This window comes from Acanthochromis polyacanthus, chromosome 6 (assembly GCF_021347895.1).
Source record: "Acanthochromis polyacanthus isolate Apoly-LR-REF ecotype Palm Island chromosome 6, KAUST_Apoly_ChrSc, whole genome shotgun sequence".
Taxonomy (NCBI): domain Eukaryota; kingdom Metazoa; phylum Chordata; class Actinopteri; family Pomacentridae; genus Acanthochromis; species Acanthochromis polyacanthus.
This window is the reverse complement of record NC_067118.1, coordinates 16821144-16848118: the sequence shown is the minus strand read 5'-3', so window position 1 is coordinate 16848118 and position 26975 is coordinate 16821144. Positions and strand designations below refer to the sequence as shown.

Sequence of the window (26975 nt, the reverse complement as noted above, 5' to 3'; positions counted from 1 at the left end):
TCAGTTTAAGACTTTATTGCTCCACAAATGTGATGAAGGCAATATCAGGTGTTAATAATTCAAGAGTAAAAAGACATTCAAGCTTTTTTATTTTATTAGAAATGAGAGAGAGCAACCTCTAATTACAAACCCAGCTAAGTGTTTCTCAGGATAAATAAATAAAAGTTAAAATAAATAGACTATTAAATACAGTATAAACAACAGGCAAAAAGGAAGGAATTGCAATGGAAGGAGTTTGCTCTTTGATGAAGGAACAAAATGTTTGGAAAGGCAGCAAAAAAGTAGGAGCTTGGAAAGTGTTGGGAACCTAGAAAAATAATCAGTTTAGCAATATGGTAAATAGTGAAATCATACAAATGTACAAAATGTAACTGCAACCAGTAAATCAGAGCAATAACAAAAAAAAATCCCTTTTCCAAACATCGGTTTACCTGCTACAACAGAATCAAAGTTACATTTGAAAATACAGTCAAAATTCAAGTAAAAGAAGGTGTATATCAGTAACACAATGATTTGCAGTCATCAATTAAGAGCACTGGGGGACACAGTCCATTTTACACTACTCACCATTGGAGAGCTGCTGCATCTAAACAGACAGAAGCAAACTCTTGCTATTCTAGCACAAAGAGGCACTTAAAAATGTTTTTAAATGTCTGGAATAAGTCAAGCACTTAGTGAGAGCACTTGGCTTCACCCCATCAGCATGTTACTCAAACCAACAGGAAACTGAATATTTGTAAAGCTTTTACAAAAACTAAATGAGGCATTGAAATTGCAAACCAAACTATTATTAAGTATGAAATCATTAACCACAACTTATCATTGCATCTTTTTTTTTCCAGGTATGTGCATTTTCTCTTCCCTCTTCATTGCCGGCACGCTACTAACAGCTGTACTGCACTCTAATTGAAACTTGAAACAACTTCCCACTTTGACACAGTTTCTTTTAGTTCACAATCGCGAATATAATTGCCCTTTTTTATTTCCAAGACTAATCAAGATCACTCGATTCTTGATCCAAGTGCTACATTATAAGTTCTCATTCTCAACATTTTTTGGTTTGCCCACAAACAAGAAAACAAAGTGAATCTGTACACAAAGAGTACCTCATATACTTTATGTTCTCTCTTTTTCAAATAAACATCACTTCTAAAATTATAGCTTAATTTCTGCACAGAGCCAGCAGGAGGCCGCTAACAACACCAGGTCCGTCTGTGTTTATACACGCAAGCAGCACCGTCTCTTTAACTTTGGGCCAGCTCAAGCTCATCTCAGCCCTCCCGATGCTCCATCCTCATTGTTCTAAGAGGAAATGGAGCAAAGTGCCAATAAAGAGAGATTCTGTGACATCAGCGCCAACCACAAACTGAGCCAAAGCTGGACTTCACTGTTCCCATATTGTCACACTCGTGCTTCCCTTATTTGTTTGCTCTTGGATGCAAGAAGCTCAGCGTGCAGTTTTCTAAAGCTGAAGCCATTCCCAGAGGTGGATTGATTGTTGATTTTTATGAAGCAGGAATGGAAGATAGAAAATAAATTGCATGAGCAATTAACTGTATCTGTACAGAAGACATGGGTAATAAAAATACATATTTAAATATAATGAGTCTACTTGATACATCTATTGTGTTGTATTTGCTCCATTCCCTATGGATAATGTGAAGAAATCAAAAATGTACAGTAAGTCAGTCTGATTCAGTCGGCCCAAAAGGATGGCACAGTTCTCTTGGTTCTGCTGATCCAATGCCGCCCCTGCAGTATTGCTCCAGCTCAGCTTAGAGTTCAAAGGGCTGCCCTGCTGCAGTGTCTCAATTTAATTCCCTCCGCTGCAAGGATCACACTGCAAACACACTCAAGGTGCTGGTCTGGTCCTTTAAGCCCAAGATGCTGTAGGCGATTCTTTTCAAATGGCCAGGCAGCCTCACCCCGATGTTCTTAATATCCCTGTAAAAAGAGACATGACAGTAAGAGGAGCTGCACGTGGATTTGCACTTTGGCCTTATTCCAACACCTTTCATGCACATCCTTCCTGCCTGTGAAGCTTTGAAGTAATCACTGACTCATTCAGTGTGATGAAATGCCAGCCCGGAGCTGAATCTGTTCATGTCTGACTTGATCGCCGAGCCAACTAGGCGGAGTGCGTTCCAAATCCGTAATTTGCCAAGGTTCGATTTATCTTCGAAATTAAAGGATAATACAGGGGGTTTGCTCTTCACAAGCACATGATGCAAACCTGAAACACACCAGTCCAAAGTAAAAGCCTTAATTACAGCCTTAATTACTTAACGAGGATTCTCCCTGTTGACCATGAATCACATGTCTGGCAAGCAGAGGGCGGGTCGTAAATAACTCCTAGTTTTCCAAGAGTGCTACCAGATGCCCTGAGATGGAAACATGGGGCCATGAAATCACACCATACTGTATGACAAATACTTCAAATGGTTTGTGTGTACTTTATAGTCTGCCCATCTTCCTAAAGCCAGACTAACTGACATACCATGGGAAGGGGAAAGGGTCCTTTTTGCAGGTTGTGTGGTTAGAAAATGTTCTGGCCCTCGTTACCGTCCCAAAGTAACCTTATATTATGTTGCTTCACTAAAGCAGTTTTCCCAAAAGGCTGACTTTGTTTCATTAAATTGCCCTCTTAGTGCAATATATCTGGGAAGATCTAATTGCCTTAAACTAACTGAAGTTCAAAAGTATGTCCTGAGTGCACCTCTTCAATCTTTCCAAAAGTACAGAGTTATACATCCATCTATTTAGGTTCCTTAATCTCTTAAGTTGCTCCTGCTCTACAGCCTGTTCTCTCCTCCTTCTTTTCTACTTCAGTGTTGAAGAAACCACAAAAGGCCTTTGCCCTAAGCAAGCGAAACTGGTGGTTTCAGGGTCTCAAGCAAAAGTGGGAGTGGGTGCAGGGAGGGAAAGAAAAGGAGAGGGAAAGGAGAACAAGAATTGCAGTGACCACAAGCCACCACCACCAGCCTACTACAAATGAGCCCACTCCTCCTTCCCTCTGTTACATTTTCCATCTTCAACATTTCTCAACTTGTAACTGAGGTTGGAAATCATATTGTGCGCAAACTACTCTGTTGGCTGTAAAAAAAAAAAGTAACATTTTTAAGACAGCAAATATATAAACCACTACAGGGAAGACCATCATGGGTTTGAGGTAATATGCTGGTTTTAACTCATGACCATAAGACCACATTTTTTTATTTTCTTTGCCAAAAACATGCAAGCAGATAAAATATATTCTGTTTTAATGTGGTGCCACCAAAACTGACATCATGTCCCACTTACTCATTCTTCATCTGCAGGACCTGGTCCATGGTGATGATCCCAGCGCAGTTGAAGTTCTCGCTGTACTGACTCATCTTGATGGACTCCAACCATTCAGACACTGACCTGAATGGAGAACCATCGGAGCCACTGGTGCTGGGCAGGCGGATGGATACACTAGCAAAGAAAAGCATATCCAAATAATCAATCAACAGACTTTCCCACAACAAAGGTGGATGACTGAGGACTGTAATTACCATGCAGGAAACCAGCTGGTGATAAAAACCAGTTGGGCGAGAGCCCATTAAGATATTAGCATCACAGCCTTTTGTCCTTTCTCACTGTTTCAGGCTTTAATGCTCCCTCACAAAAGAGAAAATATGCATTCAAGCAGACAGCCCCATACAAGAAAGTTTCAGTGTTCCTCCAACAGCAGTTCACATACATTTCTTTCATTAGCCTGTCAGGCAAGGCGTCAGCATATTCTAATGAACATTTTAAAGTTAATCCCCTTTGTACTCACTTGACCTTAAACATCCTGTAATTTTTTAGAACTGAAGTTAATGGGGAGCTGCTCCTCAAGCTATTTTAGGTGTTTTAAAGCCCGTCTTGGTCAAGTCTGAAGATGAGGGTAAAGTCAGATAAAAAAAAAGCTTGAATCAAGCCTCACAACATTTGACAAAGATACAAGTTTCAACAACCACCACAAAGTGTGTCCAGCTGTTTCTTGTCTCTGTCCTCAACTATCATCTATCTTAAAACAGCAATATATTTACAAAACATTAAGCAAATTGTCAAAGTTAAAAATGTTTTTACAAAGCTCCATCTCAAGCCACAGGCTAATTAATTTCATGGTGTGTGGCTACATAAGAACTGCTGACACTGTTGTGAGTTGTTTTTTTTCCTCCTGAAATTAGATTTTAACCTGTCAAGCTGACGCTTTAGATAATCCTAAGTACATTACATCCTAATTCTCTATTTTTGTGACTTAAGTCTGACTTGAGTCAAACTCTACAGCCTTGGCTGCAGCAAAGCAGAGTGTGGTCACCGTTATAAATGAATGCTGCCTTTTCTTTTAGCTTAAAGAGCCCTTTCTGCACTTAAGAAAAGTTTCCCTTCTAAGAAGAGACCACATGACTTTGAGTGCTTATTATCAGGGTTTTATGCTACATAAGCAGATAACATCAACCAAAAGGGAAATTAAAAGATCCCAAAAACAGTTGGCAGAAATGAGACTAAAAATAGCATTTATATTAGTTGCTACGAAGGTTTTGGTTGCAGGATTGTTTCCAAGAAATGGTTACTAATAGGGGCAGCTACTGTAGGGTCAGCACTAGAAAAATATGCATTAGAAGCACTTTGTCTGCTATGTAAATAAATCTTACCGTGGGTCAAAGTCTGCAATGGTCTTCAGGGAGTCTGGGCTCCGCAGCAACTTGTCCAGCAGGCTGACGATGTCTCCGAACCGTGGCCTCTTAGAGCGATCCTGGAGCCAGCACTGCAGCATCAGCTGGTAAACAGCTGAGGGACAGTCCATAGGGGCTGGCAGCCTGAACGCCTCATTGATAGCCTTCATCACCTGCAAGCCGTTCATTTGGTGACTCATTAGATTTTTGCTCGGTAGTAGAATTTCTAAAACATGCAGTGAGTTCTAAAATATCTTCCAATATAAATATTTAAATTGTGGAGATTATCAGTCGTCTAGTTCATGGTAATTTTAGGATGTCAGTAAAAAAACAACTGGCTTTATACTACACACAGGATAAGTACTTAAAGTTAGGCTGCAAAACCTCTAATTTATAAACACTGAAACTTACCTCGTGGTTGCTCATGTCCCAATAAGGTCTTTCACCAAAAGCCATGACCTCCCACATGACGATGCCAAAACTCCACACGTCACTAGCTGAGGTGAACTTCCTGTATGCAATTGCCTCTGGAGCTGTCCAGCGAATGGGGATCTTGCCTCCCTGTTCAAGAAAAACAGAGAGAAATGAATAAACATAAAGATCCCCAGAACACTCTGCTGGGCTTGCTCTTGATGTGACTGGAGTGGATCTGCTCCCAGTCTTAAAACTGTCAGGCTGCCTCATAGCTACTCACACTTGTGGTGTACGTCCCCTCAGGATCATCCTCCAGCACTCGAGACAGGCCGAAGTCAGACACTTTACACTCGAGGGTGTTGTTGACCAGAATGTTGCGGGCAGCCAGGTCACGGTGGACGTAGCTCATGTCAGAGAGGTACTTCATGCCTGCAGCAATGCCGCGCAGCATGCCCACCAGCTGGAAGGAGGAAAACTCCCCATCATGGTCCTGATGGGAGGATATAAGCATGTCTGTTTTAGTCTTATGATCAAGCTTTTATTAAACTCTAGAAGAAACACTAGTCTGTACAACAGAATGGTCTGACTATGCCTCATTCTACTTCTCCGGCTTTTTAGTATTCTTTTAAACTAATCACAACCACATTTGGCAAAGGATGCAGCTTTGGTGTCTCCTCAAAATAGTGTCAGGATTAATTGTTTTGCTGAAAGATTTGCACACAAAGAGGCAAGAAATGTCCTTAAAATGGATAATTCACTGACAAAAAAGCAGTGCTGCCTTACTGCATTATCCAAACCCTCTTCAAAATTTGACATTTTCAGTATGCAGGTTGTTTTGTTTTTTTTTCAGAGGTGGTAGTTTTTGTTTCCCATAGTGAGGGGGATTTTGAAAATAGTGACACAAAGATAACAGAAGGGGAGGAGAAAGCCAAAGTTAGCGAAGGCTTATAGGCTACAACTGGCAATATCGACTGAAGAGACATTGACTACACTGCATACTACACTACACAAAATAATTTTAAAAATGGTAATTTTGGTACAAATACAATACTCGAACAAATATGGAGGACTCACCCTGAGGTACCGATCCAGAGCTCCATTCTCCATGTATTCAGTCACGATCATTGCATGTTTAACTGCACAAAAAAAAGAAAGCATTAGTTGCCTTAACTGGCCCAAAACAAGTAAGAAAAATTATAATTGAGAAAATATTCTTTAAAAAGAAGGAAACTCACAGTAGTCCTTACATTTGGTGACCACTCCCTCTAGACGAATGATATTCTGGTGGGAGAACTGGCCCATGATGGAGGCCTCACTCAGAAAATCCTGCCTCTGTTTCTCTGTGTAGCCGGGCTTCAGCGTCTTGATAGCCACTGCCACCTCCTTCCTCCCTGGCACCTTCAGAATACCACGGTACACCTCACCAAACTCTCCTGCAGGAAAACAACATCAGTGGTGCAATAGCCATCAGATGAATGTACATTCGATATGTCATCTTAGCTTCTAGCTGCAAGGGTTGGCTGTGCAACAGAGTGAAAATAAGGAAGTCACTGTGGCTGTTTTGCCTGAGGCTCTGTCACAGAGGTGTGTTCTGGCTTGGTGTTGAGAGAGAGAGCCTACATTGGGTAATTGGTGCATGGCCTGTGATGTGGGAGTATGGGAATCAGCTATCAAATGAGGAGAATGGGAGGCACATGGTCGTGGGAACTGGGCGAAGAGAAAGACTCCTGGTTCAAAGGGCAAAGGCACTTGAATAAACGCATCACCTCTGAAAAATCTAGGCAGCACCCGGTAAGGTGTTTTGATATCCTTCCAAAACACTGTTTCTGCAACATTTTCTTTTGTGTAACTGTTCGAGTCAACTTCAGCCAAAACACAGAGATCATGCGGCCAAGAACTGCCACACAACAAAATGTCTCAACTTGTTTTGTGAGATCTCAGCCAGATAGATGTTAATCTCACTAAAGTAACCACTGTCAATCAGTCTGGTAAGCTGTGGAAAACGCACAATGTAAACAGCGAATTTTGGGGGATTGGAAAAATCTTTCAACATCTCAGAGTTAAGCTCCACAGTAGATTGTCTCAGCGGGGATGTCACTCACCAGCTCCAATGACTTTCTGTTTAGTTATGTGGCTGGGGTGGATTTCAGTGGCAAACTTCAGGACGGCTACATTGGGGTCCTCATATGTGTGCGGATCCACATAGGTTTTCAGGGGCTTCAATTGCTCTGTCAACCACAGAAAGAAAATTATTAAATGATAACAAATAAAGTAAAGTGAATAAAGTGAGAGACGAGAGAGAATTTTTTCTACCTGGGCTGGAGAAGTAGGTGTCCTCTGGTCCTTGCCTGGTGTGAGAGTTTCTCTTCCTGAATGAAAACATAAAAACCCCCATCTGCAAATTAGCACCCCACTTTGAAAGCACAAATGAACTTGTGTCTCTGTATCATTTTGCCTGCTTTAATATCAATAGCACACAGCAACCTTTGTAACCATTTTTCTAGATGTTCTAAGGCTTTCAAAAGGATTCTAACACTGGTTTAATGCATCCATTCTAAAAGAGCCGGCTCTTTGATAAAGGCCGGCGATAGACTGTGTTTGCCAAGCCGATTTAAAGACTGAAAGACAGACAAGCAGAAGGGGGGAGGTGGACAGGCGGGCTCCAGTCTGCTGCAGTACAGGACCAGGTCACCTTTACAAAATGCTTGTGGCCTGGTACAGAAAGAGCCAAGCGCCTCTTATCACCAACAATGTACCACTCTGGGCTAATTTCTTTTCAAAGGCCCAACACTCACTAGAATATAACTATTGAGCAATGACAAGGCACATTCAATGCAAATTCCTCCCCAGTGAGCGCTGGGACACAGATCCACATAAAGAGAAAGAGAAAGTTGGCTAAAGGAAGAGAGACAGGGAGAGGTGAGCTGAGAGTGAATGCAAAGGCCGTTTGGAGGCCCCACAAAGGAAAGACAGAAGAATGACAGAGGAAGCCAGTGAAGGAGGCCGTAGTCTGACTGATCAACAACACAGAAAGACAGGGAGGGCAGGAGAGTGAGCTGCCTACTGACCGTTTGCGCAGGAACAGGACCACAAATACGATGAACAACATGGCCGCTCCTCCAACTGCCGCACCAAAGATTACTGCTGTATTGTTGTGAGTAAGGTGGCCTGGAAAAGAGAAGTCGGCAGAGAAGTCCCAATTAATGACCAAGCCAATGAAACATTTTCCACATATTGTAGGGGCTTCAGTAGAAATCAAATGGACTTCTCTTGTCTCTATTGAAGCTCCTGCAATTACCATGACCTGGATGACTGAGAATCTACACAGACATTTGCTACATATCTCTCCACTGTACCGTCAGGCAATGTCTCAAACTGTTCCTCCATGCCGGATCCTCCAGGGCTGCCATCACTGCTGAGGGCCTGAACCCTGAACAGGTAGGCTGTGCCTGAGGCCAGATCACTGATCTGTACAGAGTTCTTCTCGAGTATGAGCACAGTGTAGGTCGTCACATCCAGGTTATCATCCTGGGAGACAGAGGAAGGGAGAACAACAGAATCAGTATCACTGCTAAAGATAGAAACCACAATATATTTTAGCATTAAATTAGAGATATCCATTTATGTAGCCTTTCCCATAACATAGGTGTTTCCATGTTTTTGCTAATGGGAATTTCTGGGGATACGTGTGTCGATGGGTTACTTACAGGTCCCATTTTGCACCACATAACACATTTACATTCTCCCAAAATATGTCTCCATTCCTCAGCTCAAAGTACCGGAACAATGATTCATTTTAACATGACTTTGTAACTCTGTGTTCCAAACAGGCTGTTTCAGTGACTGTTGCTTTAAATCCAGCTGAGCTGCTGCTGTTCCCCTTCAGAAAGAAGATTCTCTGCATTTGTGATCATCATCATAGAACAAACAGTTAACCACATGGCAGCTGACCAGATGACACAGACATGGATATGTGTGTGAGACCAGGACTTTCTACTGCTTTATTTCTCTGAGTAATCATTTGACATGGAAATATGTCCGTATTCAAAGCTTCACAGCTGCTGTGTCTGTCTCATGTTCGGTGAGTTTGTCAGATGACTCTGTGAATGTAAAATCGGTAGGGTAAGGAAGCAGAGCAGCAGGTTGGAAATGCAGCTAAAGTGACTGCTGGTTAACATGTATTCTCAATGGGCTGCTTTTCAGTCACTGTTTCATTATTGTTCTGTTGTCTGACAACAGAAACACAAGACTGGCAGCAGCAAGCATATTCATATTCTCACATTTTTTACATACAAAAGACAATACAAGTGGACTTTTACCATATGGGACCTTTAAATTATTTGTCTCATATTAAATGACACACTGATGTAGATGTCTGTTAAGAATTTTAAACTTGTAAAGTTGTAAAGGACACATAAGATGAACTCAGTAACTATAAAATCTGCAGGAGAATAAACAAGAGGCACACCTTCTTCCGGTAGGTAAGTTCATAACGGATGGGCCTGGATTGGACTCGTGGTCGGGGGGAAACATCCCAGGACAGAGACAGGCTGAATGAGGTCTTTTCAACCAGCCGCATGGTGGTAATTTTGGGAGGCTCTGAGGACATAAGGTGGAGAATGCTTGAGTAGAATCTCAAAAAATATGAAATCTGACAGTTCATCTGAACTCCTGCAGAAACATGTGAACTTGCAGAGCTGTCACGACATCACAGATAGCATCTGTCATTATTGCAGCACAGATAGCATCACAATGCTGCTTCATATCAGCAGTGCTCACCTGTGTAATGCAGAGATGTAGTCAGAGCACTGGTGGATGGCGGCCTATGAGCCCGAGGCAGTCCCTGGCCAGCAAACAGCGACACACCACTATGTGCCGCCACAATGAAAGTGTAGTTGAGATGAGCATCCAGCTCGCTCACTGAAACCTTAGTGTCAGTCAGACCCATGCTGGCTGGTTCATAGCGAATTTTCTCCCCACAGGGTTGGCACACAATGCCCTCGCAGCGCTGGCATTCAACACTGTAGGTGATGTCAGTTCGACCTCCAGTGTCTTCAGGTGGGCTCCAGGAGAGCAAGAGTCTCCCTGCAGAGAGTTGGGTGGTGGTGGCCATAACATCTCGTGGGGCAGAAGGAAGGCCTGGTGAACACAGATTGAGCAGGGCAGGGAATGTTAAATAGAAGCAACGAAGAACAAAATCACATGAAGGCCAAATATGCAAGATGTCTTTATGACAGGGCAGAAAGTTTAAAGAAGAATTAGAATTTTAAAGGACAGCAGGTTTAAACTGACACCTGCACTCTGAGGTAAGAAACCATCACATTTTATACCACACGCTAAAACAGTGTGACAATTTCAAACATCCCTGCACATTATGAAAGAGGGTTGCATGACTATGGCATTTGTAGTTATCTCAATGACAGATAACTTTTCTAGATTGTTCTTCATGCATGGGTCTTACCTGAGCAGTTTCCAGTGGGGGGGTCAGCTGGGGCCCGGTAGAAGCCATCCATGCAGGGACAAAACAAAGCCCCAGAGTCCAGCCTCTGGGTGTTGGCAGGGCATGGCTCACACTTGCTAGCAGATGCTGCAGCTTTAAAGAAGCCAGGCTGACATTCTGCAAACACAAAAAGACATTTGCATGAGCAGTCGCACAGGGACAATAGTGACTTCAGACAGCTTCCAGTACGACATAGAGCAAAGCCCATTCCTCCAGATCACTCAGGCCTGTTTGGAAGATCAGTTATACTGTGAACTTTTCAACTTGCATGCAACAACTGCAAGGCTGAGTGGAAATTTTACTATGTCGAGGCTAAAGGTCAGATTTGGACAAGTTACAGAGGTATGGAAGGGAGACCAGTGTTGACTCTACTCATTAAAACTCTCTGCAACTAAGACGCTGCTCAGATGAGCCCAGCCTGAAACAAAAATGCAGACTCCCTGCTTTGCCGGCACTCCTACCCTTTACTTTATCTACCCCCCCCCCCCCCCCCCCCCCCCTTTCTTCTGCTGCTTTCTTACAGTGCTTCTCTCAACAAACACAACCAGCTAACCCACATTCCATGACAGTAAGTCAGTTTTCAATGCAGCAATTGAAGAGAAATAGAAGCAACAAAAATCTGCAAGGCGCCAAGAAGCAGCATCCGTTTGCACTCAACAGGAATTAAACTCTTCTTTCGAAGACACCCAGGCAGACCTTTGAAACTGTATCGCCGAGATAAGATGACATCTAATTTCACACATTCAACTCAGAATAAAGAAATGCAGGTAGAAAGTCCAGCTGTGCATAGCGGTGGTGAAATACGAACTTAATACAGTGTGAAATTTTGGAGGGAGTGCGCAATAAAGGAGAGTGAAAATGAGATGGCTCCCCTTTAACTCTGCAAGAGCATTCCAGCGGCTGCTGCTCATGTCCTCACACCATCTCACATTCACTCACATTCACTCACACACACACACACACACACACACACACACACACACACACACACACACACACACACACACACACACACACACACACACACACGTGCGTTTATGTAAGCATTACATACATGCACCCACACCCATATGTATGCACAAAATACACATACATGTATGCAAAGCAGACTTGTGGATACAAGGGCAAATCTGACATCACAAGAAGGATTATGTCCACTGCCTGTCACCTGTTCATGTCCCTCTGCCAAGTCAATTCAGCCACACACACACACACACACACACACACACACACACACACACACACACACACACACACACACACACACACACACACACACACACACACACACACACGTATATACACATTTCCTTCCTTCCAAGTCGTTTGCTTGGAGTGTTTAAGTGTTTAGCTCACGACAAAAGCCATAAGATGTTGATAATGCAAATGAGAACCAACATCTGGGCCAAACACAACACAAAGCAAAGACGCACATGAGAAAAAGAAAACCAGAATGGAAGCAAAGAAAACTGCTGGCAAAAGGAAGATCTGACAATACAGACATAGACACGTGTAGTCAGAGACTGAGGTTAATGCCACTGATCAGGAGGAAGCAAGGAAATACTAAAGTTTAAGCCTTGATTATACTCTGGTGCAGACAGACAGCTACTGACACCCACGAATGAGTACTTGTTGCTATACTTCTATTCTCATCTGTGAGAGTCTCTTCAGAGGACTTTTTTGCATAAATGTGCAGCAGGCTGTATCTACACTGCTGCTGAGCATGCACATCATTGCCGCAGTAGAGTAGCCCATGCTGTGATTTTGGGCTGCGTGTGGATGTGAGGAGGGGTTTGCATGGACTCTTGAAGACTTGGTGAGATGATGAAATTGACATCACATAGACCCTCACATATTTAGATATGCAAAAAGCATTATGCAGGCCTAAGGCAAGGACACAGTTTGGAGGCCAGATTCTAATCAGAAGCACAAAGCCGAGCCAAGTACAATGACAATATCAGATTCACTACTCGGATACTGTCCTCGTCTACGATTGCCTCCAACTGCGGTTCACATGAATGAAGTTCATCTTGAAGCCACAAGTGACCACACGTACAACGTGGAAAGCACATGGCCAACTCTCCATTTAAGTCATATCAAGGGGATTTACTCGACTGCCTTTGAGTCTCTTTCAGCTCTGCTTGGCTTCCACTATTATTGTGGTTCACCGAGTTGAAAAGCTATACATTAACTGAAGAGTATGACAAAGACAGTGGAAAGAAAAATATTCAGCATGAGAAGAATTTGCAAGTTTGTCCAATAGACTTGCATATTACTCAGTCTTCCCCTCAAGACAGCGTCTCTCTTCTGTCTTGGCCAGCTGTTCCTCCAAAAGCTACTGCTACTCATTAACGCAAATGAAACAGAGGAGCGGCGAGGCAGAAGAGAGGTGGTATGAAGGAACAGAAGGTTTAAAAAAGAAAGAGAGGAATACTGTATCCTGCTGAGGACTGAAGAAAAGAGGAGGGGGGAGAAAAGAGACAGGCCAGGGCAAACTCTTGCATTGAGAAGGGGGAACAGCTGCTGCCTCAAACCCTGATTCATACCCCTACCTCTCCTCCTCGTAATCCCCAAATTCCTTCCTCCCCTCCTTTCTCTCCTCCCAGTCATCACTAAAAAGGCTCCCAGCTAACCCATTAACATTGCTATTCACCACTGACCAGCAGGCAAGGAGAATGCCATGCCATTCAAGCGCTGAAAGAAAAACATACACACACACACAAGCATTGCAGATGGGAATAGTCAAAATGCCACATGGCAACTGAATAGAGGAGGACTAGCCTCTTTTTGGCGCTACAGTGCCGGCTGCATTGCATCGTGGTCAGGCCTGTGGAGATGATGGCCTTACACTGTGAGTTGCCTCTATAATCAAGATACATTCCAGTGCACACCACCCAACAGGAGGCCTGCAGCAGAGCGCCTTTAGTGCAGCTCCAGTTTCAGCCCAGTTCTCCTCTATAAAGGTGAATGAGTTTGTGCATCTTGAACATATGAGTCAGAGGGACAGTAAACGTCACTGGATGACCATGTGCCGAGGTATTTAACAAGAGGATTCCTCGACAAAAGAGAAAAGTCCAGCAAAGGAAAACTTCCTGCTTGCATGGAAAAGGTGGAGGGGGGGTTGGATTGTTGCTGGACACAACAGGAAGCAGGAAGTGTGAGGCTGACGCAGCCTTCCTTCCGAAAGCAGCCAATCAAAGAATGGAAGCAGAGCGGAGCGAGACGAACAGGAGAACCAGCGCAGAGGCTACTGCAGTCCTGAGACAGAATAATAACCCAAAAGGAAGCCAAAATGTGTTGATCCAACATGAACACAAGCACTAAACCCATGGGTGGGGGTTGGAGGGTCCTGAAATGAATGATCTCATAAACAAATGTCTCTCAGCCTCTATGAGCCAAAACATTCGACAAAGTTAGACTGGCCATTTTCCCCTCCCTCATGCTACAAAGCAGAGAACTGTTTGTCATTTGAGAGGCCCCGTGCACCTTGAGTGGCTCTGTGTTTGTTTATTGAGAGTCAGTGCAGGGGCCTGTTAATTTCTGGGAGCCCAAGTGGCTCTGGAGTGGGAGCCTCTGAAGGGCCCCATAGTTTGTCGGCAGACGTTAAGATGGATGAGATGGTGACAGTGATGAATGATGGTTGTAGAGATGGAAGAATGGGTAACATGGTGGCTTGACAACAGAAATTGCCCCTAGGACCGGAGGAGTAAATGGTTGGGCCCCCCTGCCAGCCAGTCGAGTCCAGCGCTGGGTTTTAAAAAGGCAGAAAGGTCATGTCTGCCTCAGGGCAGTTAAACTGTACATGGCTTACAGCGAGCCAGTGGCCAAGTAAAACAAACAAATGCTCGCAGCGAGGAGGAGGAAGAAGGAGAAAGGTTAAATTCAGAAATATGGCAAGTGAACAGAAAAACATCTTGGAAAAATAAAACCAACCGTGAAATAAATACAACGTGTAGATCTTTATCAGCTTCCTAAATATATCTAGAGGGAAGCAAGTCTTTGCTTTGTCTGCACCCTCATTTATTACACTCTCCAACCCCCTCTTTTCATGCCCGACTTGGTCAGACCTGTAATTGCAATATGTCATGTCAGTTTGTTTGTATGCCGGGTGACAACATGCCATTAGCATTTTGGGGAACTGGGGTTGTGGTGGAACAATGGGGTCTCTGATGGGGGAGGTGAGCTGGTAACCTGAGCCAGGGGTCACTGAGGTAGAGGAGGGGAGTTAGGGGGGGGCTGAGGGCAGTAAAGGTGTAGGGGCTGATGGAAGTGTGTCCATGTGCGTGGGAGGGCATTAGTCAAAAGGATTAGCTGACCAATGGAGCAGCTGTAAGGGCATTACATCTGTTTTACAACTGCACTCAGGCTTTCATCTGGGGTTGTTAACAAACACAATAAATTCCCTGATCCCCTTTCTCCTCTCACTCCCTCTGTCCACTCACTGACAGGAGAAGGAAGTGAATTGGATTCAAGGAGGCACAAAACATGCTCAAGAAGCTCTAAAGTAACACAGATGCTTCAAAGAAACCAATCCTGGCAGACATGATCAGCCACGTACGGCTTCCAAGAGGTCAGAGTTCCACGACAGTCATGGTCATTTTGACATGTCCGTTGTCAGAGCCAGACATCCATGTGATAAATACAACACCAATTTACGACATCACAGCGGGCCAACTGTTTACACACTAGATGCTGATGGCTGTCTGCTTCCTGGCTAAGGCTCGTGGCCAAAATGGGACCAAATGCACCAATAAACAAAATGACTTATCGGGCAGGACAACAAAATAGAAAGCAGCTCAGCAAGGCCGCTCAGCGCTGACCGACAATGGAAAGCCCTGAGCCAACGGGTCGGGGAGTCACCAAGGGATTAGGTGACCTCCGGTTTCCGCTGTGGGCTCGTCCTGTTAGCAGTGAAGGCTGGGTGGGAGCTGTGCTGTGCTGGGGGGATGACTGACTGATACAGGGGAAGGAAAGTGCTGACCTCACACGCCAGCGGTACAATACAATGCGCCTCACATCGCGCTGGACATCCCCATCATAGCACACACACACAGCCTGCAGGCGCAGGAATGTCACCAAGAGGAAATCTGGCCCAACTTCCCCACCGCAGCCAACACACCACTACAAAGCTAACAACTGCTGAGGTACACTTATCTGACTAATGGCATTTTTGAACTAAAATAGAAGACAGCAAACAAATTTGTCGAAAAAAAAGACATTTTGTTCAGAATTTAAAGGAATAAACACGATTAAAGCCGCACTAATCATTTTCTTACTTACAACAGATTAAATGACTACACAAAAACCCCTCAGCTCTGCAGACTGTTAGAGCCTCTTTTCACTCATTGCTTTGGTTGAAACATAACTTTAAACACCATCATCAGCAGAGAGCTTCCCAAATTTGAACACCTTGAGAGACTAGATATTTTTGTGAATGCCTAAAACAGCAACAGTACTGAGTGAATTTTCATCAGATAACCAGAAACAAAACTGCATACCAATGCATTAATGTGTTGGTTGAATGTGTAGATGAGCTAACACGACTGTTTGCAATCTAGTTGGCTGTAACCGCTACATAATGCAAAACTATGAAGTGTTGTGATTAACCATCTGAACCTCAAACTATTTCTGGGTCTTTTTGACTTCTGTCATATTTTATTTACTGTGTTCACTGTAATATAAAGTCCTGCACCTCTGCACCACATCACAATCATGGCTTCAATTAGAGAGAATTCAAAGATGTCTCTGACAAAGATATAATGGCATAATCCATAAAAAAAACTAAATTAATAAGAGAGTTGAATTTTGATTGGTAATTGGCAAAAAAATACAAATAAAAATCCAGAATTAACATTAATAACATAGCGTTACGTATACTGCTATCCTAATATTTTCTTCTATCTGCTCTGCATAAACAGCTGCAGTTTAGTCCAGTTCAGCTTAAAAGCTGCTGAGTTTTTGTCACTTGACTCTTGGTTGCATCTAAGTCACTGCTGGTTTCATGACTGTAGCAAGGAACAGATTCTTTTCGTTTTTTACAGATTCTGGTTTCTGAAAACATTTCATGTTTGGTGGATTTTTACATGAAACTCATTTAATAGAAGTTCTTGTATGCCAGGAGAGCTGAAAATCCAGCAATACCTTCTGTTTTTACAATTTCTGGCTCATAATGTTGTAATTTTGGCAACTCTCTTAAAAATAGCATGTCTTTCAGACCTGTCCTCAGGTCCTGGACTTTCGAAGCTTAAATAGGCAAAAAGCAGAATCAGTCAGTGCAGCTTTAAATTAATTTTGTACTAAGAGCAAAAGATGTTTGGCTGTGTGCTGTCATCACAGTTTTTCTTTTGCTATTCTTGCTATATGCTGAGTTCATGTCAGCATGTTGGTTTTCACTGTAAACAGTTTAGCAAAAACAGAACATGACACACTACACCATAAAGAAACATATCTGATATAATACTTGATACAAAGTGAGCTCTGTGCATTCTGACATTCTCACACTGTTCACACTTGTTGGGCTACGATAGAACAATTTTCTGTTATCGGGGCTGATGAGATCTCCTCACTGCTACATTTTCATTTGCATCTTATTTGCAGTACTTGCCAGCATACTCTTCACTACAAGTATGGTCCAACAAGACAGTACATGACACCACTTGAAAGTGCCGTCAGAGTACCCCCATTATCTAACCAACTCCCTCAAGTTCAGCCCGCTAGGCAGACGTTACCTTGGCTTGAGATCTGAGAAATCCACAAATTCAAAGTAATCAGTGTAGCTTTCAAGAGCCAAGGAAGAAAAAGAAAGGTTCTATCCAGCCAGTTCATCTAAATGAGCAGCACTGTCTGATGAACTTAAAGTGGTTTTTTTGCTTTGCTGTTTTTTTCTGGGACTGGCTACAGGGAGCAGAAGTCAAGGAAATTTGGTAGAGTTGGAAATTTCCATGTGAGGATTTCCTGCAGGAGTGAGATGATTCCATTAAGTGAAATCCATCTTAATCCACCCAAATGAAATCCCTTCGGGGGGGAGGAGGAGTGGTGCCATGTTCACATTTCTTTGTACGCTCACCATCAGATATCATAAAGTGCACAAGACCTTGGTCTTAAAAGGTTCAAGGTGATTATGATGAACCAGTTGGCTCCAGGCACAAGCAGATTTAAAGACGGATTGTTGGTCAGGAAACACTTGATTTGTGGCATTTTGGAAGGTGAATTTAAAAGGGAACAGTCAGCAGCGGAAATCCTAACTTCCATGATAAGGTTCATCAACAAAAAACAAGTCTGACAGGTTTACATTTTACCTCCACTAAATGTTTATACTTTAAGCACTATGAGAACAGCACTGATTATTTTTGTCTCCTTTTTCACTGAAAACTCTCTGATTGGCATTGTTCTAATTTACCCTCTATTTATCTTTACGAGTCAGTCGTGGAGAAATGTATTTATTGTCGAGTACGGCAAGAACTGTACACAGTCTAAATAGTCCCATCAGGGCCGTGTGAAACGGGATGTTTAAACTCTATCGGTGTCATATTCATAGCCTGCACTCCAGCCAAAAATAACAGTCGCCCTGTGATTTCATGGACAACATGAACAGAACGCGCGAAGGAAAAACTTTTGTTTGTCTGTCAGTTTGTTGTTCTTGGGACAGCTTACGCAACAGTGTGCATCTCTGGAGTAAACTGCATACAGTGGCTGCACAATCTGTTGAGATAAAAAAACTTTAAAATAAATATAAGATGAGAAGCGGAAAATTGAGGCTAAAATAGACACGCTTCTGAGACAGCGAGGATGTGGGGAGTTAGGTACAGGATGGCAAAAGAGATTTCACAAAGGCTAAAAAGCAAGCAGAACCAGTAGTTACTTCACTTAAAAAGCCCAAACACACCCAAGTCAATTACTACCCATACAAATCATTCACCACAGCATGCAGTCACACTACATCTTAGTCACCAACTGTTTGTTACATCAGTTGAGGATGAGCTTGGAGACACAGAGGGAAGGAAGGAGGGGAAGAGAGAAAATAGCTTACTGGAACCTCTTTGGCGAGAGGTATAATAACTTTACTGGAACTCAGTGGACAGTTGTTCCACTGAGATTCCGTTTTCTCCAAGACACCAAAATTGTCCTCAGCGGCGCAAATATTCCACATTGTGTCTCCCTTTTTATAAAGAGCTTTGTGTTGCCCGTAGTGTGGGATTAAGCCCTATTTGTCGAGGCTTTAGAGCGGCTGACGAGGTGTGGACTGGGACAGTTAAACACAAACTCAAGCAGCAGCCAGGGCAGCCAAAGATCCTTTGAGAGGTGACACATGGTATTCATTGTGCCAAGTGGGATTTTGGGTAAAGAAGGTAGCAAAGGGAAAGCTGTGTCAGTGACAACATTGAGTCATTAGAGGAAATGCCAGCCAGATATTGCCGAAAAGTTAAGATTTTTTTCTGGAAAGAAAACATTTGGTAGTAAATCATCCTGATCTAAAGCAGATGGCAAATGAAAATAAAATCTTAATTGTTCAGATTAAGGTTTTTTTTAAATGTAGAATTGCCTATTGGTGTTACAAAGAAAGAAGAAGAAACACAATTAAAATGTCATAACAATAATAACTAACTGGACTAAAAGATTAGTAAAGATTAGGCTTTCATCAGTCTTGTCTTGTGAGCACTGTGACTATATGTACACTACAAGTCAAAAGACTGGAAGCAAGTCTCTGTTTACAGTTCCTTTCTTAAAAACAGTATGAATAATATGGATTTTGGGATGTATTTACTGCATGATCAGACTTTGCTTTCATTGATATGCACTGTTTTCCTCCATTTACTTTTAGGTATACATTGAAGTTACCGGACAATTGCAGAAAAAATCTTAACAAAAGAAAACAAGGACTAAGATTTAGAAGATGAAAAGATTCACAAGAGTCAAAACTTCAGTGCAAAAGGGAAAAAAACAAATCACAGTTTGCATTATTCAGTTTAGCTCTTTGGCTTTTGAGAGTTTGCATACACAAATCCCAATTAATCTGTATCTCTAAAACTACCACAGAAATGGCTAGAAAGAAACAGCTGAGTAGAAACAAGTGTATAGGTTTGCATATTGAGGAAAGAAGGATACACTGAAAATGAAATTGCAAAAACCTAATGGTGTCCAGTAAAGGAGTTCAGTACACCTTGAAGAGACGAGAAGAAACCTGAAGTTATGATGATAGAAAAAAATCTGGAAGAAAGTGGGTTGCTACAAAAGCAGAGGATAAACATATCACTGTCACCAGTAAGAGAGATCAGCGGAAAACAGCACCACAAATAATGGAGGAAATCAGCATGACAAGGTCAAAATCTCTGACAACTGTGAAAAGACATCTGAGAAAGGCTGGTCTGAAGGGTTGTGTAGCTGAAAAAAACACTACTTTGTCCAAAGAACAAGAAAAGGGGATGTGAGTGGGTAAAAGCACATAAAAATTGGACCTATGATGACCGGCAACAAGTTCTCTGGATCGACAAAAGCAAGTTTGAACTTTTTGGTTCAAATCGCAGAGTCTATGTCCTCAGACAAACTGGTGAACGTCTTAAAGCACCATGCATAACACCCACAGTCAAGTATGGAGGTGGTAGTGCCATGGTTGGGGGATATTTTGCAGGTGATAGAGTATGACATTTGTTTGAAGTAAAGGGTATCGTGAAAAAGAAACAGCACCACTCTATCCGCCAGCAACATGCAGTTCCATCTGGACTAACATTTGCATGCCGAAAGTTTGTTTTGCAGCAAGGTAAGCATTCTTCCAAGTTCTGTCAGGGTTACCAAGACAAAAATAAGAAGAGAAAGGTGTTCTTGGAAAGATGGTTTGGCCCCCTTAGTCTCCAGACCTCTCTCGAATTGAGCTTGTGTGTGGCGAACTGGATCGATCAGTCAGAAAAGTGCGTCCCAGAAGTCAGCAGTCTCTCACTGGCGAACTTAAAAAAGCTTGGAATGTAGTTCCTGGCACATATCTTAAAAAAACTTGTGAATGAATGCCTTGTATTTGCTGCACTGTTGTTAAAGCAAGAGGAGGTTACTTTGAAGAAAGCAAAGTCTCAACAAGAAAAACTCAAACACCTGATAATCATAGTAAAAATCATGTTAATTTTGTTGCCAAGTATGTCAGTGAACTGTGATCTTTTCTTGTCCAAATTTGAACTTGTTTCCAAACTTTTGTCCTGCAGTGTAAATCCTGAGAGCATTTATCACTGTGATTACGCTGTTTCTGATCCACTGTATGATTGATGCTGTATTTTGAGAGCCAGCATTATTCTCCTTTAATCTTTGACAAACAACAAAAGCCCATTTTGTGCCTTGCTGCTACTGATGATGTATGTATGCATGATTTACAACCAGATAATTCACAGACGGCTCTGAACACTCTGGAAGGTCTCCACAGCCCACACGGTGATGTTTTCTATCTGTGGAGTTTATTTGTCCAATTCTGTAGTTAGTATGATGGCCACCAAGAGAAAACGCCACACGCCACTTACAGAAACCTCAACTGAGACTTGAAGGAAAAAGATCCTATAGAAATAGTCTGACGGACGAGTGATCTCTAAGCCAAAAATACCACCGTGGCGAGAGCTGATGAAGAGACGGAGACAAAAACCAGACGAAGTCACAGATTTCTACTTTAACAGGTCCCAAAGGGTTGAGGAGTCATAAAACTGAGTGAACACATCACCGAACATGGAAACTTTCAACCTAAGTAAGAAAAAAGCACCACAATTGAAGTGTTGTGGTTTCTCCCCAAACAGCACTCCATACAGGAAAGACACGGGGAGAATGATTAACTGCGTGTCTGTAGGATATTCCACTTTAAGCCCTCCGAACCATTCATCTTAGCCCTGCACTGCAACCCTGTGATTCATTTCCACCTTCATCTGCAACTGCCCTCATACATCTCCAGCCTTTCATTTGACTTCATCCTGGTAGTTTTGGGGGGTTTTCTTTGTTTAGTGGTTTCTATGTGAGGGCTTGACCTGGAGCTGCTCTCCCCCCTGGGAATTCCACAGGTCTGGAGTAATGTTGGGAGGCTCCTCCTCACCAAACTGATCAGGAATGTACCAACCAGTGGGGAGAGAAGGTGGAGGTGGAGGTGGGCTCCGCCGGCCTCGCGAGGAAACACAGCACTTCATTGTTCTCCTACCTTTGCATTCCACTCCTCACCTCTGTCTGCTTTATATTCACACCCCTCCTCTAAACACAACCTCTCGCTCTTGTATGACTTTCCTCTCATTCCTTCCTGCCTCCTCCCTAATCATCTTACCTGGCACTTTACTACAGTTATGAATGATGTACTGACAGAAAACTTCATCACTCTGATCAATCTGTTGCCACTGGGAGGGAGCCCAAGTGTTAAAATCAAATCTATTAAAAGCAGGCTGCATGCAAATTTACAACTCTAGTCCAAGCTGTGTGTTTTAGAGTTGATCAATTGATACCTGTGTATGTTTCAAACCAGGCATGTGTTTGGCTATGACTAAGAGATCCAGAAATAGCAGCAAAGGAGGAATAGCACTCGGGGCTGATTAGAGTCTTCAGGTGTTTTCTCATGGAACAGATCTCAACAGGCCCTTGCATGCCAGCCTGTGTTGCATGTTCCCATACAAGACTGTAGTCACACACCCCAAAGTTGAGACTCAGGAAATTAGTGAAAACAGAGAGGGAAGGAATAAGAGATGGATGCGGAGGCAGACAGGGGAACACGAGGAGGGCCTCTGCTTTCTGTGATGCTTAACATGAACAAAGTCAGTGAGGCTCAGAAGCTTCCTCCTGCCTCCTCCTTTTCCTCCCATCAGCCTTAAAGATGCTAATCCATCACAGTGCAGTGGCCTCGCGGTTTCTTTGATCACTTTCAGTCACTCTGACAGCCCATCCCACAACAATAAAAGCCTTCTTTGCAGGACTTAAACATAACTACACCATAGCTACAAAGCCTAGGTTATGGCTGGATCACGTAGCACAGTGATACCAAGATAAGAGAGCGGATGATAATGAGAGCAGGAAATCACCTGATGCAACACGCGGTGAGTTGTGAACTATAACACGGTGTGTGAAAGGTGAAGCAGTTGAGCAAGATGTTCATTAAACAGCATTTTCACAGTTACTTATGGCTGGGACCAAAATAAAACACTATAAAGGAGATTTGTACACATGCTGTCCTTCCAAATGAGCTTAAAAGCAGAGGAGAGAAAATGAAAAATGAGCATGTTCACTTCGGTTTTAAAAACCCCATGTAGTACGATCTGAAAGTGAGCTCTGAGCATTTTTAGAAATCTTTCCTAATTGCTAAACTTGAGCCTTATTGAAACAAAGAGTGAAGCAATTTATGGAATGAGCAAACCTCGTTTGGATAGAACTCTGCATATTGAAGTCATACTTGATCACATACATCAGCACATTTCCTAATTTTATAGGTATCGGTTCAAGGTCAGTGATGATGCCAGGACATGCCCAAGAGAGGGCCTAAGCATTCCTTCCATTGCAGCGGAGCCATGTTAGCCAAGGGGAGAATTCCACTGAACAATATAATAACACCTATGATAAATACCCACAGTCGGCCATACAGGCCTGTTCTACAAACTACTGGCAGTTAAAATAAAAGCAAATAGTCCCTTTAACAGTCTGACCCCGAGGAAACACCTGTGGGTTTAAAAGGTATGTTGTCATCAGGTCTATCATCAGAACTTCAACTCATTTTCTCTAACTAGATTCTATAAAAATGAATAATTTATTTTAATTTCTTGTCTGTACAACCATGAAGCCACAAAGGACTCAGCTGTGACCTATAGTCACAAAAATGTAGGGACTTTTCAGCTGAACTGCAGGCCATGTTTACACAAAGCAGAGAGATAACGGGAATGGAAACCAATTTAAAATGTCAGTAGTAAAAGACTAATTGTATGTAGAGCCACATTTTTTCCAGTATTGGTAACACTTCTGGGCACTTACAAAAATGTTTAAATGTTGGATTTCACTTTTTTTTGCATGAGCAAAAATCTAAGAATTCAACTAAAATCTTTTAGTCTTGTTTGTGATACATGGCATTATAGTAGAGTCAACGGTGTGCTGTTTCCATGGAGGTGCATGAATTTGTAATACAGTGAAAAATGAGAACACAGCGAGTGAAAATGTGACAGGATGCCTCATGGGACTTGGCAGAAATATCTTTACAATAACCAAAGACTTAGCAGCATGCCTTTACCTTGACAACCGTCTTCAACTTCTTCATAGCCAGGTTTGCACTGACACAGTCCAACTGGTACCACCCACTCCCCGTCCACAGTGCAGTAGATGCGAGGCAACTCCTCACTGACGGCGTTGTCCACGCATACCCCGGTCACTTGCATAAGCCCACCATTCTTGCCTCCAGCCACGGCCTCAGGGAACAATGCAAGGCTCTTCACTGTGGCCGGGCAAGTTTTATAATAGACCCTGACAGAGAGGAGAGCGACACAGGCTCCAATGTCTTGGAAGGCCAAGTAGAAACCTTTTCGAGACAGGTTCTCCACCACTCGTGTCTCTTGGTTGATGCGCAGCTCGTTTTTGCTGGTGATCTCATCAGGAGCTATGGTGGCCACCTTTCTAAACTGGCCCTTGCGGAAGGTGGTGCCCACATCTGCGTCTGACTCAGACGTGAAGAGGTTGAAGGTTTCCTTGCAGGTTAATGAGGCTCCGTCAAATGAGTTGCAGTCGCGTACAATAAACTGAAGCTCCACAAAAACCCGGGAGGCAGATGGACGCCGCTGGATGAAGGTGGTGCGCAGCCAGTTGTCCTGCTCACGTTCTCCAACGTTACAGACAGAGTAGGTATAAAACTGAGAGCCATTCAGAGTCCTCTGGACGACCTCCCACTGAAAACAAAAAACGCGCAAAGGTTAGTGGTTCAATGACAGACAGCCAGGGGATCTCCTACCATGCTTTGCTGAACCAAAACTATTTTAAGACAGCAAAGTAAAAGGGGCGACACAGCACTTCACATGAAGGCTCAGTCACTGTAAGATGGACCTGAAAACAACTATCCCATACTTCTACACATCATTTATTACTCCTTCTCAACATTCTAACTATGCCTTAACAGCAGCAACACACTTGTGGTACATAGAGAATTACACTGTAGAAGCCTTTGCAGCACAATAAGACAGCAAACCTCAAGGCCTTTTGCTGAGAAAGCAGTTCTGACATTGCAAAGATACCAAATTATTTCCAAGTGAGTCTTCCAAATTCTTTTGCTACAACTGGCATCTTCCCCAAATAGCTTTGCTGCTTACATACTAAATTATGCCACAAATATTTTTTTCAAAATGTGACAGCAAGTTTTAACATAACCGTGGCTGACGAGGAGCAACTGGTCCCCACAGGGGCAGAGGCTGCGGTTTGCTCTCTGCATGTAGCCACCGTGCTATTAATTAAAGGAATGTGCTTTGTTGGCCGAGTGTGTGGCTCTGCTTATAAACTTGGTGTACAATAGCAGAACCAACACCTCTATTAAACAGCTGGGGAGCACTTTTTATAAGGGGCCTTAAAATCTTAAAATATTAATTATCACGATGGTAGTTACATGAGAATGAGCACACCATAAAAATGTTTCCAACAAGCCTCAAAAAATACAGCAACACCCGAGGCTTGTTAGTGAAAAAAATGAAACTTAAGTGTCAAAGGCATTATTTAAGCAGCGAAGCCTCTTTGAGAATGTTGGGTGAGCTGCTGTGAAGCAAGCCTTCACATGCCTTTGAGTCATCAGCACATGAAATGAGGCTATTTACAGTGAATTTGCATGAGCCTCGCTGGTCAATTACTTTGAAACCACAATACGGAGGAAGGCACACATGTCTCTACTGTACTGGCAAAAGAGATAACCGCAGCATTTGGGCGTAATAATGTATTCTCTAGATGCATCGCTAAATGTAGACATTTTCCTCTCATTTAAGGAAAAGGTAGCTCCGGCTGATTGGCCCCTTCTACAGCCCCTCCTCTCTAAAAAGAGGTACCACATGCTGCAAACTTTAAAAGTTAATTGCTCTCTAACATACAATTCTGGAGCTGAAGCCTTGAAACCACAAGAAACCACAAGTATTCCCAGTTCAGAGCTAGCAGCTATTCTGTCTGCCTAAGCTTTGGTGTAGCCCAGACATGCTCTGCAGGCGACTCCTTATAGGATCCCACGACTCCTTCTCATATCCTTACCCAGGCAACCATTAGGCTCAAACTGCCAGATTTTATGGCAACCTGACATGTATGTGCACACACAAGGCCCACTCAAACTCTACCCACACAAGTCAAGTGGTCAGATATTTTACACCGGAGGTTCTCAGTTGAGCTGTTCCCTTTCTGCACATTTTCTTCATGCTGATATATCCTAAGGCAAATTCCAAGAGGAAACGTGGGAGCTGGAGGAGCAGCCCGAGCAGTACTCACCCCAGACTTGTCTCCCTGGTCTAAGGGCCATGTCAGCCAGCCCAGTTCACCTCCTGTTGCCCTCATGTCCAGAAGCACCTCTGTGGAGACATGGGAACAATGTCAGTAATGAGGATACACCTCTAAAGCCACCAGAAAAGACTGAATTTGACTGCGGGAAATAATCTGACTTCTACATCTTAAAAAACCGCACTGCTATCTAGAAATGGAGTGACATTCACAAATAGCCCCTAGCTTCAATTTGCTATTAAAACAAATTTAATGAAACGTTTTATTTGTTAAACAAAAACTTCAAAGTGTTGCAAGTTTAATTTATTTGCCACATATAATCAAACTTAGATTTACTTTAGGAGCAGCATGTTCAAATATTGGGTGTAAAATGAACAGTACTTGTAAAATAAAAACAGCTAAAGCAGAGAAAAACAAAGCTCACAAATGTCCTTAAGGAATATCACTCAACAGACCTCATCCAGAATTCACCTGCTGATGTTAGAAACTTTAGAAGAGCGCACATGCAGCCTACAGTATACTCTCAACGCAACTCTTTATTAACATTCAAATAATAATAAATACATTAAAATCCCAAAAGAGACATTTTTCGTTTTAAAGCCGTTTCACAAAACAAGAGTTTTAGACAGTGCATGACTGTTACAAACGTAAGAAAGAGTTTGTTTCCTGGTTTTAAAGTTTCTTTAAGGAGGTTCCCCGCATGGCACGCGCACTTCTCTTCAGTGAAACCCAAGTAGATTTTAGACAGTTTTTTTATTGAAATATTTTTGAAAAAGACACTCACCTTCTTTCGTCTGTAATGTGATGAATATGCCGTTGATAAGTACATATGAAAATAACAAATGTCTGACTCCACCAAAGAACTCCATTTGGACAACTTTTCCTGGCTCTCTCCGCTGCTGACTGTGGCTGGGACTCTGAGGTGCGCTGCGCTCTGC

The 26975-nt window shown here is 42.8% G+C and overlaps 1 protein-coding gene across 2 annotated transcripts; it reads right to left on the bottom strand.

The window, feature by feature from the left end:
- Positions 1-26975, bottom strand: epha2b (eph receptor A2 b). 2 transcript variants are annotated; one of them, XM_022194047.2, is made up of 17 exons: positions 26822-26975; positions 26029-26108; positions 23816-24464; positions 10561-10716; positions 9879-10238; positions 9568-9698; positions 8456-8627; positions 8168-8267; positions 7413-7468; positions 7202-7327; positions 6335-6532; positions 6174-6235; positions 5380-5589; positions 5097-5246; positions 4665-4858; positions 3301-3456; positions 1-1944 (listed from the first exon to the last, which is right to left on the bottom strand). In XM_022194047.2, the coding sequence occupies exons 1-17, from the start codon at positions 26904-26906 to the stop codon at positions 1836-1838; spliced, it is 2994 nt and encodes a 997-aa protein (XP_022049739.1). In that variant the 5' UTR covers positions 26907-26975; the 3' UTR covers positions 1-1835. The 2 variants fall into 2 exon arrangements, with proteins under 2 accessions (XP_022049739.1, XP_022049740.1); XM_022194048.2 differs by having other exon boundaries at positions 6347-6532.

Excerpts from the sequence above, each read along its gene's own strand:
- epha2b (XM_022194047.2), bottom strand. The coding sequence starts at position 26,906 with ATGGAGTTCTTTGGTGGAGTCAGACATTTGTTATTTTCATATGTACTT. Across the intron at positions 26,109-26,821 it reads CACATTACAGACGAAAGAAG|AGGTGCTTCTGGACATGAGG; the intron begins GTGAGTGTCTTT and ends ATGTCTCCACAG. Across the intron at positions 24,465-26,028 it reads ACCAGGGAGACAAGTCTGGG|TGGGAGGTCGTCCAGAGGAC; the intron begins GTGAGTACTGCT and ends TTTTGTTTTCAG.